This window comes from Centruroides vittatus, unplaced genomic scaffold (assembly GCF_030686945.1).
Source record: "Centruroides vittatus isolate TY-2023 unplaced genomic scaffold, ASM3068694v2 contig_250, whole genome shotgun sequence".
NCBI lineage: Eukaryota > Metazoa > Arthropoda > Arachnida > Scorpiones > Buthidae > Centruroides > Centruroides vittatus.
This window is the reverse complement of record NW_027121584.1, coordinates 1,173,359-1,185,879: the sequence shown is the minus strand read 5'-3', so window position 1 is coordinate 1,185,879 and position 12,521 is coordinate 1,173,359. Positions and strand designations below refer to the sequence as shown.

Below are 12,521 nucleotides of genomic sequence, written 5' to 3'. Positions count from 1 at the left end.
GTATGAAAATAAACATTTTTAATAACTTTTTATTTTATTGTTTATGAAAAAACACTTACTTTGATGGAACTGAAGAATTTGAATCACTATCTGAATCTCTATAAATTCCTTGAGCTTTTTCTTGTTCTTCCTGAAATAAAAACAAAGTTAAAATATAAAATAATCCTATTCAGTTAGCACTATTTTGAATATACATATTAAGGTGTCCCTTATTTTTCGAATATTTTTTTTTTCTAACGCACAGGGCCTAGTTTTGTTTATTTTACCTTTAAATACTCCCACAATAAATTTCAGCTCATTTTGATCACTAGAACCTGTGCCGGCTTGCATCAAATTATTTCCATACATATGGTGCTAGAGAAGTGGCATGTATTTGCTTTGTTCACCATTCTAACACAATTTGTTTGGCTATTAACAGGTATAGTTTTTTTTTTCAAAGATGTCAGTGGAATTACGAAGCACTAAAAATCTTCGAAAAAAAACTATAACTGTTAATAGCCCGACAAATTGTGTTAGAATGGCGAACAAAGCGAATATGTGCCACTTCTCTAGCACCATATGTATGGAAATGATTCGATGCAAGTCGGCACTGGTTCTAGTAATCAAAATGAGCTGAAATTTATTGTGGGAATATTTAAGGGTAAAATAAACAAAACTAGGCCCTATGTGTTAGAAAAAAACAATTCGAAAAATAAGGGACACCTTAATATGTATATATATATATATATATATATATAATTGTTGCTTTTATTCAGTTGCAGTTGAAAATTTTTATTTTGCGTATTTGATATAAAATTAATATAAAATAAAACTATATTAATTTTTATTCACTTAACTTACAAAAACTAAAATTTTTTTTTTAATCATTAAATAAAATATTTGAATGCAATTACTTATAATTTGATTTTAAAAATAATTGAATAAATCTGTAATAGTTAACATTTATATCTTATTTGTCAGAAATAAAAATTTAGTAGATGATGTTCAGATCTAATACATTAATAAAATATTATACATATCATAATGTATTATATTACAACAAATAATTATTAGACATAGTAATAATATTTAAATTCATTAAAAGTAACTAGTCAAAATAATAAAAATTGTTTCAAATAGAAGCAAGATCAGTTCAAAAAGTATAAGAATGAGGAAAAAATTTAATTGTATATTCCTTGGAATTACACTCAAACCTGTTTTTGTGCAGTCTTTTTTTGTGCAATTTTTTATATGTGCAATGTGTTTTGTGCAATTATTTTTGTGCAGTATACCAATTTGATTGAAATTCATATACCACACAAAAACAGGTTTGAGTGTAAGCATAAAATTGCTATTGAGAACTTTTCACACAGGAACACTCCTCTTGATGGAAAAGTGGATTTTTTTTCTATTTTTTACAAAGGATGTGCATTTTGGGCATATGCCTCTCTTCAGTTCTTATTATATTTTTTAGTTTTATCATTATACATAACTAATGGAGACTACTGGAATAACTAATTTTTAAAAATGTAGGGTAAAATAAGTAAAACTGTAAAATAAAAATAAAATTTTTTGTTAAAATGTAAAAGAACTTGACCAATAAAAGGAGTAAAAACAATAAAAACTGGTTAAAAGACAAAAATTTGCTATTGAGAACTATCTGTCACACACTATGCTTGGTTTCAAGGAAAATACAACCAATTGAGAGAACAGCAAGCAATCAAGTAGAAAGAATTTAAGTTTAGAAGATGCCAATTTCAGCATAGCCCTTATGCAATCATTTGTCGATATATCGTCAAGCAGGTAATTAATGACAACAATCACTAGACGATTCATCCTCAATCTAAAAATGTACGATTCTAATAAAACATTCCATTTGTAGATGACTCTACACTACTGTATGTTATTCTGTACACTGTGTTTTAACATATTTACTACCAGATGGAATTTTTAAGTATATATAAACAGTTTTGACACAAAGAAATTTCGAGTTTGTTTTGATCAAAATGTACAGAACAAAATGGCTGTTCATGCTGGGTTACTCACAGAAATGAATTATATAATTGAAAAATTTTATCTGTGATCGGATTGTTGCAAATTATAAATAACATTCAAAATGAAAAAATCTTCTTAATATAAAATACAAGAATTTAAGTATCAATGTGAACATGTGGGTAAAAGTTATGATTTCATTTAAACCAATTTAATATAATCCATCTTAAGAATTAACCCTACTTAATTTATATTGTATGAATTAAAAATGTTTAATTTTGGTATCTAAAACATTACATAACTAAATTAATTTATTTTCCTATTTAAGCAAAAGTTTAATAGAATTTTTTGAACATCTAAAAATTTTTATTTGAAAAACAGATTTAATATCTATGAAAGTCTCATGATATTAACCTTTCAGCAGTGGGATAGTCAGGTATGGTGCTATCCCAAAGTAGTGAAGAATATACCTGGAAAATTTTTAAAGTATTTTTTCACACGTTTTTTTTTTCTCATTACTGTTTCAGAAAAAGATTTTGTAAACAGTTATGTCTAGTAAAGAAAAGTCTCTTTTTATTATTACATAATTCATTTTTTATGTGAATTTTTTTTTTGCGGTAGTTTTTGGCGATACCCCCAAAAGAATTTAGTGGATCTATATGTCTCTTACCACTGCCACACGATCACCCTCGACGTATATATATATATATCCCTATTGCTGAGTGGTTAACAAATACCATGTACAGTACATGATTCAGAGACATGTTCCTTTTATTTGAAATAGTTAGAGTATAATATCTGATTCATAGATCAATTTTAAGTAAATATGTAAATACCAAGTGAAAAATTTATTAAATTATTAGCAATACAATACAAATTAATAAAAAATCTGTATGCTTTGAAACAAAATTTGAATATGTGAATAAAATTATATAATGTTAGTTAGAAATTTTAATATCTTATTTAATTTCATAATAAATGCTAATGTTTAAGTATTTTCTTTTAGGAAAATTTTGAATAGTTACAGCTAACTAGAAATATTCTTACTCTCAATGATTCCTGAAATGAAGATGCTTGGTACTGTGCATATCGAGCAATCGTTGTATGCGAACGATGACTTTCACACCTCCAAACTTGTCTCTTCCTTTCAGCATCCCAATTTTCATCAGATGGTTGTAAAAGCTACAAGATAGCAATAAATAAATTTTATATTATCCTCATAAATCATAAGAAAATAAAGTCAATCAGTTTTTATGTTTTTGTCTGATTTCTTATTGCATTCATCTTAGTTTTGATACATCTAATGGTTAAAATGATTAATTGAAGTAGTTTTAAGAATATTTTAATTTTTGTTTTTATTTAAAAAATCTTAAAATTTGTCAAACAATATTTTCAGATTAGAAATAATATCAAAGTTAAATGTTGATCTGCCATTTATAATCATGATAAAAAGGTTTTTACTTTTGTAAATACAAAATGATAATTATAATCAAGCCCACAAAATTTGAGAGCATGATGATAAAAACAAAACAAAGATGATTTTGCACAATAAAGAAATAGCTTAATGCTTCTGACAGTCAATTTAATAGATATTTATCTCTTAGAACTGTATAAATTCTTTTATCCAAATAGTTTGTAGACCTTGCATATTTGAATAGCACAACTTTTCATGTATATGAAAGAAGGATTCTACTTGATTTTCAAAAAGTGTCCAAATCTTAAATTTAAATCCTTGTTATTTTTTATTTGATTTCTCATTTATTGTATTTTTATTGTAGAAGTTAAAAATCCATTGATATATCATCTGAAGCTAAATGACACACCTTATCTTTTAAACCATTTGGGATTTAAACTTATTGCAACTTGAAACAAAGTCAATACCGACTATTCATCTTTTTATCATTTATCAGTTTGTCAAATTTTGGTTTTTGATTTTGAGTGAATAGAAGGAAAATTATTTAACACCTCAAAGCCCAATAATTATATTAAGGCCAAATGATTGCTGGATTAAACTGGGCTACATGACTACTTTTATTAATAATTAAATGCTGAGTAATTTGGCATAGAGGTAGCTGTTAGATACTATCTCTTATTAAATTTAGAAAATTCTGAAAGAAAATATCGGTGTTTGTTTAAGACTCTTGATCTAATCGCCAATAGTAGACATTGAAATTTATAACTTTATTATGCTCTAAAAGTTCATAAATTAAGCCATTTACATCCCATCATACAAAGAATTTTTGGAGTTGGAACTGCAGACTATGTTTGTATGCAACATTATTTTTGACAAATTCATTTGAAAAAATACTGTTTTTGGTGTTTGTACTATAGCAAGAATTTTCCCAAACCAATGCATAATATGTCATATATGTGTATAATCTGTTCATATTTGTTCTTTTTTCAGCCAAACAAGATGTTAAAAAGAAAACTCATGTGAGCATTTAATGATAGTTCGATATCATATTAATAATATTACATAATACTTTTAATAAAATCACACACTACTGATCAGACTTGTGCACAAAATTTTTAAATGGTTAGTTTAAGTTTGTTAATTTTTATGATACAGATATATAGAATAATGCAATACAGTAGAATAAAGGATCAATCTCGTAATGTAATAAACAATGTCATACCTGGGTCCTTACTTCTATTGTATGATCTGGATTGGCTTCCACCAAAGTTTTCGTAGAAAATAAGCCTAAATCTGAAAAAATTAAGATAGTTTATGTTTACTGCTGTAAAAAATTGTAACAATTCTAATTAATATATTGAATAACTTTTTGATAATATTTATATGTAGTTATTAATTATCAAATAATAACTTTCATAATTTTGATGTATGATTTATTATTAACAGAATTATTAAGAAAACACAATAGCAAATTTTCTTGCAAATCCATCTTTAAAAAAACTCAGACAATTTTTAAAATTTAATATAAAAAATTCTTTCCATTCTAATAATGGTCTTACTGTCTTTCCTATGTTATAAAAAGCAATGTTGATACCATTTTTTGCAGATTTAGTTTATAATGAAGTAACCAAAGATTGCCTTAAAAATCGAGCTATAAACAGGCTAATTAAATGATTGATATAAAGTAATTTGACATTAGAGGTAGAAGTTAGGTGCCATTTCTTGACTAAATTATTAAATACATTTAGAACCTTCTGGAATAAAAGAACTGACTTGAACCTGCAACCTCTGCTTGCTCTGCAGTGCGCTTGCCAGTTATGCATGGCAAGTGGAGGTTGCATGTTCAAGTCCTGCCCCGGGTCACTTCTTTTATTCCAGAAGGTTCTAAATTTATTTAAATTATAATTATTAATTTAGTCAAGAGATGGCACCTAACATCTACCTCTAATGTCAAATTACTTTATATCAATCATTTAATTAGCCTGTTTATAGCCCGATTTTTAAGGCAATCGTTGGTTATTTCATTATATGCATCGGGCTTTGAGTTGTTATAATTTAGTTTATAATTATCATGGGCTGTATTTCCTGTGCACTACATATTTGTTGAGTAAATAATAAATTTACACAACACAACATTATTCTATTCCATATACTATAAACAAAAAGTAGGCTTATTTCTATCACTTATAAGTGATGTGGTCAAATGTGTTCACAGGCCAGACTTGGCCCAGAGTTGCAGTTTGGGCACCACTATTTCAGAACATTTAATCCTCATTTTTGAATTTAATACTGTATGAATCAAAATAGTAAGAATTTAAGACAGTAGTCATTTAAGAAAGTCTATTTACAATCATTTAAATATAACAGCTATAAATATACATCTGTTATAAAGCACTTTCTAAAAATTAATCATATTATTTTTTTCAATAAATATAAAATTAAGAAGAAAATCTCTAAAATTAACATGGAATTAAATAAAAATTGCTAATGTAAATAATGTTTTTGGTTTTTATTATTGTAATTTTTATTGTGCATTGGATTACGATTTCTGTATGGTGGATGTATATTTAAGCATTAAAATAAAGCTGAAGTTTCGTTATGTGTAACAATTTGCTTTTTTACAAAAAAGATCCTACAATTAGTAGTAAATTGAATCTGATTTTGTATTTATGTTACCAGTGAGATCTGAAGAGATCTTGCTAGGATCAGAAATCCTAGGGTCGCCAAGGTAAAGTTAAGTTTGCTGACAGTTTGTGTGAAAACAAATTAGGCAACATATAGAGGTCTTCTGCATGTTGTTTACATTTTGTCCTCCTTTGTTAAAACATTCTGGAGCCAACTACTGATTGCTATGATATTTTCTAGTGCCTCCTTTTGATTTATTAAAGCTTGGTACTAGCACAGTTACAATTTACTACTCATATCAATCTTTGGAAATTTCTTATCAGAAAGTGTTATGATATTTTTATAATTAGAAAAACAGAAAAAAAAAAAAAAATTATAATACTGGTTCTGTAGTTGAATAATGTTGACTTCTACAAGGACAGAAAGTAGACAATGTAGAAAAGAAAAAAAATAAGACAGTCTAAAGATGTCTAGACAATCTTAAAGTTGTCTAATTTGTTTTTCAGTAATGTCCAAAATAAAACTTTATTTCAAACAACATTGTTAGCAATCTTAACTTTGTTTTAGCAATCCTTCAAACCTTTCCAGTAACATAAATATTTTTGTACTGATTATGTACCTATGTATATTTTATAAAAAATCATTCGTTTTACCATTTTATATTAAATACTTGCTCTAATCTTTCTGTTTTATTTCAGAATAAAAAAAAAATTGGAAAAATGTTTTCCTACACAGTTCATCTCTAGAAAAGCCAATCACAGTTAAAATATTAAAAAATATAATTCAAATAATAGAATTACAAATAAGATTAATAATAAAATTATCAACAATCTGAAAATATACACATTTCTATGTCATCATTTATAAAATTTATAATAAGCTAATTTAGTTTTAAAAGATTATTTATGACTAAATATAATAAATACCTAATTTGAGCACTGCAGCAAGGCCACGTATCACAGCAATTGGATGAGCTAAACAAAACTCTTGAAGTTGGGGAGAAAATGCATCTTTCTTGTTTTCAAGCTTTATAAATAAACCATTATGTAATTAGTAAAAATAAAATTTAATATAAAATAAATTATATATATAAAATCATTAACAATAATTGATACTGATAGTAAATTTAATAATTATATATTGAACTTACTAATAAAATAGCCAGTAAAAAAATAGTAATATAATTCTTATGGAATTTAATAAGAGAAATCACATATTCTTCAGTTATTGAAGAACTTGAATTGGTTTTATGGTTGGCTAGAGATTTAATAGCAAACATCTGCCTAAAATCATCATTATACTTGGAAAATCTCAAAAATCTTTAGAATAAATTAACTTTTTCCAATAATATAATCTTATGATACTCCAATAATTTTTCTCAATTCTTTAAACAGAATTTCTCTACCAGTTCATTTGAACACAATTCTATATAATATCAAGATTTCAAATATTGAATTAATTTTAAATCAAATTATTTTATTTATATTTTGGAAGCTTTCTTTAACATAAAATTGCCAGAAAATTGATATACCATAATACTGGAGATAGATATATACATTTTTTGAAACCAAAACGAAAAAATGTAAGTAGTGTATTATATAACTGAAAAAGTTAGACCTTCTGCACATACAATAACAATTAGATGATTTAAGCACAGAAGACCTGAAATATGATGCAATCATGCTATTAAATTTTCAGCAAGTCACAAAAATTATGAAATTTAAAGTTGCAAATTAAGATTTTGTATTTAAGAAACCTGAGCCTATATCAGAAAAATGATATACTGAGGATAGACTTATATATAATTTCTATTCTGATAACAATGAAAGGGGGGGGGAACTGCTAAAACTCTGGTTACCATACAGATTGAAAACATTTCTGATTAAACAACCATGTCTTTGGTCATCTTCAGCTTACAGAATAAATGGAATGAATGTTTTAAATTTAAAAAGTATAAATTCAAAGTAAAATTTGATTTTGTTTGTTTATTCTTCTTATCTCAAATTTGTATTTTTTTAGATTGAAAACAATTCTATTCAGTTTATTCTGTAAGCTGGAAATGATCAAAGACAGTCAAAAATGTTTCTCATTATTTAATAATCTGTTTGGTAAACAGAATTTCAACAGTTGTTTATCATTATTATTATATTTGTGCCAAGTTTTGTTGAATTCTATTCTCACGGTTTTCTACTTGATAAATGCATTTACATAAAATGTGACATGTAATTTTTTCAGTTTAATTACTCTATCTAGTATCCTAAAGCATTTTTAGTAAGTTGGAAAAGAATTGGCCTGGAGCAGGACTCAAACCTGAAACTCTCCCAACCCATGAAAGCTGCAGGTTTGAGTCCTGCTCCAGGCCAATTCTTTTCTTTAATATTTAATTTAGAAAGTTATAAATTCAGAATTACTAATGCATTTTTTAATTAGAAATTTCTTACACTGACAGCTGTAAGAAACAAAAAATAAACAAACACCATCATCATTATTTAAACAGAGTTATTATTTTTGTCAATACTTACTAAAAACTGAAGTTAAGAGTCTCATGAAGCTTCCCTAGTCTCCTCAATAACAAACATATATTTTAAATTTAAAAAGTTCTTTTAGGCTATGAGAAAGAAGCAGGAACAAGGAATAGGGAACAGTAATAGATAAAAACTATGACAGAATATGTTAAATAGTACAATATTGTTCATAAATATATAAAATAAAGATTTCTATTATAAAAACAAAATGTTTTTTATTTCAATTTTCATAAACTTTCTTGTTACTGGGTGGCTCAAACTATTAAAGAAAAATCACATAATTAAACTTTAGTTTTTTTTAAAATGAAGAAACGTAATTATTTTGTTTTTTAACTGTAAAAATTTAATTTTCTTATGGAAAGTTTACACATACCCTTTTTTTCATGTAAAAAATCAGCAACTATTCTAATAGGACAAAGATAGACTGATAAGCAATGCATGTACAGCATGACCTTGTAGCCAGAACTGTGGTAAATTTTATTCCTCTAATTAAGTGTTAATGTGATGTCATGTTATACTGAGCAATTATTTATTGTGGCATCATCACAATATTGAGCTGCAATTTTTAATAATACAGTAGAGAGTCGAAAATCGGCACCCTGGTAATCGGAATCGCCCGATAATCGGCACGATTTTCAGTCAGACTGTGTCGTGCTGAATCGAACATTTTTGATACTAGATTTACTTCTAAAGTATAATTTTCATGTTTTTATATTCTTCAATATATTTATTTTGTTTGTACAAAATAAAGAAATAATTTTTAACGATACAATAGCCTCTATTATTATTATTATAAAAATTTTCGTTAGGCTTAAAATTGACAAAAATTCAACGTGAAGTGACACGCAACGGATAAAAATTCAACAGGAAGCGACACGCAACGAAGAAATTTGAACATCGGACAGGTTAATATATTTTTTCGTACATAGACCGTAATCGAAACAAATCCCTAATCTGAACAACCCCAGTCCCCAATTGATGCCGATTTTCGACTCTCTACTGTAATTTAATTTATTTCAAGTGGTGTGCCCCTGTACATCATGCTTTTCCTTTAACAATAGGGTTGCACCAGCCTCTATCTAATTAGCACCTTTTAGAAAATTTTTTTGAATCGAAATAACATGACTTCTGGTTTGCATTGGAAGTTCATATATATAGTTAATCGAGGCCTCCTGCCCCTAACTATATCTAGTCTCATCTTTCATATATCTAAGTTCTTGAGATTAAGGAAAAACAAATGGACAGACAACAGTGGGAATTTATATATCTACATTTTTTTCAAATTGCAGCTCAATGATAATTAAATTTTTATCTCATTGAGTTATCACACATTGTTTTAAAGTGCTGTAAATGTAATACCAACTAAAATTCATTGCAATTTAAAGGCTGTTCATGGTGAAAACACTGTTGATAGAACTACAGTAAATTGATGAACCATTAAATTTCATAAATGGGAACTGGGTAATGCTTTTATTGCAATCATCATCATGATGGAAGACCAGTTTCAGTGACAATCATAAATTGATTAAAAAAAAAAACATGGCTACTGTGACACACGAAAGCAGATAGCATGTAGACTAGGAATATCTTAAAAAAGAGTAGAATACAGTTGAACCAGTTTCTCTTGAAATTTATTTTTTCCTCTGCATTTTCAGATAAACATGGAAAAATATATTGAATTTAATCTCAAATAATTTTCTTCCAAAACTGCTATACCTCAAATTATGGAGTGAAGTGTCAATTGTATTTTTAATACTAAGTTTGAAGCTCAGCAACTACATTTTGATAACAAATTGTAGTTGAGAAACATCTCTTATAATACAATACATAGTTGTGATTAACATGTTTGGTTTGCATCTTATTGGGTGAAGAAAGTCAGGTATTAGAAATTATTGACAAATTATTTCTGTTAAGATATGTCAAAAATATTTTACTTATACATAATACAAGTATGTACTGTACTTACTATTGTATTAATAGAATATCATACCTCCAATCAAATCTATTACTGTTTAATGTGCAGGAATCTTTATCTAGAAACCTATCTTGAATCGCATGGAAATGAGAAAAATATTCAAGATAGACAGGTTCAACTGTATTTCTTTGTTCTGTTTGATTACACAACTAATGTTTTTGACAGATGCTATGCATGTTGACACTACAAAACAAACAAAAGCAAGTAGTGTTGTGAAGACAGAGATCAATTTCTTTTGAATATTGTTATAGGAGATGAGTCTATACATCTATTATGTTGGCCCCAAAAATACAACAACGCAGAGGAAATATCTGTATTTTATGCTAACTGTTTTTGGAACTCCAAAGTTTACCTGATATAATTTTTGAAGTTTGGAATAGTGTTAATTCAACATGGTATACTGAAACAAAGAACCTATAGTAAAGGGATGTGTTGGGTTAGGAAGTAAACTTTGTTGCTACATAATAATGCAAGACTGCATACTGCTCATGTAACAATTGATGCTCTTGGGAAACTGAAGTTTGGATCTGCCCTATAGCTCAGACTTGGCACTGAGTGATTTTAATTTTTTCTCTAGCCTCAAGAGGAATCTCAAGGGAATTCATTTCAGCTCAACTAATAAAGTGTAGCAAGCTGTAATATCATAGATCAGGCAAAAAACCATTGAATTTTTTATTGATGACATGCATAAACTTGTTTTACATCAAAAAAAATGTATTGAATGACAAGGCAAATAGCGAAAAATTAAATATGTCAATTTGTAGAAAAATGTTATATTTTCATTTCAGTTTTTGTTTATTCATATAAATAGTTTCTTTTTCTGACTATTTCATTGTATGCATTACTGATCAGCCTACCCTAATATAAGATAATAAATTATCTTGTATTAGGGTACAAAAGAATATATTACTGATATCTTACTAATTGTTCAAAGTTATATACAATACATCTTTATAATATAAGTAACAAAAATATATAAAGCTTGCTATATGTGTAAAAACTAACCTAATATCTAAAGGCTCATGCATGGTTAAACAAAAAGAAATTCACTATCAACTCAAAAAAATAAAAAAACAAATCAAATTATAGTGAATATTTACAAATCGCTTCTATTATTATTATTATTATTTTTTTTTTTTTAACTACACAATACAAGTAATATACAGACTAATTTTTATAAAAATAATTTTTCACACACAGTACATGTAAATTTTCATCACAAATTTCATCTGCATAAAACAAAAATCTATTATGCTCCTGATTTCTTTTGCACTCCTCATAAATTTTGACACTCTTTTATACTTGTAATTTGCACAAAATATTATATAGACACACCAGAAAAGTAATCCTTGTGTAAATCATGGCTGTCCTGTACACATAATGTGTGCAGCAAATTACTTAAACTATACATTATATTTATTGCTCTGTATTTTAAACAATAAAATTAACTTAATTGTTGAATGGAAATTTGAATCATAATATATAGCAAGTTAAGTAGAATAATTTATCAAAATTTAAGTTTTAATATATATTAAATTTCATTAAAAAAACAACTTATGTTTAAAGTGCATGAACACATTTAATTTTATCTAACAGAATTTAACAAAAACATTTTTGAATCTATAAAAATGATCAGGATTAGCATTTTATTGCATTGAATAATGAAATAATAAATAACACAAAATTTAAATGTTTCTAATATACATTCATAAACCAGTTATATCAAATTGTCAAAAAATGAATAAAACTGAAAATAAAATTTTGCTAGTCAAAGAAAGGTACAGTACATGTTTGATATTTCATTAAAAGTGCATGTATCAATCTATTTGAATAAATATAAAAAAATTTCAAATAAAAAATTTGTGAAATAAAGTGCAATTGAATCTGATTAATCTAAACTTTTTGAATAATTTAAAACAATTATTATTATTATTGAAATTCATATTTAAATTAATGATAAAGTTAATTTGAATTTTTCTTAATACAAATTTTACTTGCAAAATATGATTTA

The 12,521-nt window shown here is 26.5% G+C and overlaps 1 protein-coding gene across 1 annotated transcript in view; it reads right to left on the bottom strand.

Moving 5' to 3' along the window:
• Utx (Utx histone demethylase) overlaps window positions 1–12,521 on the bottom strand; it is a 154,512-nt gene that overhangs the window by 6,730 nt on the left and 135,261 nt on the right. The window contains exons 20-23 of the mRNA XM_067265876.1: window positions 6,937–7,036; window positions 4,608–4,678; window positions 3,019–3,153; window positions 60–130 (exon numbers count right to left, since the gene is read on the bottom strand). Of these exons, the coding sequence (XP_067121977.1) occupies window positions 60–130; window positions 3,019–3,153; window positions 4,608–4,678; window positions 6,937–7,036 (377 nt within the window). The remainder of the gene's footprint in view (window positions 1–59; window positions 131–3,018; window positions 3,154–4,607; window positions 4,679–6,936; window positions 7,037–12,521) is intronic.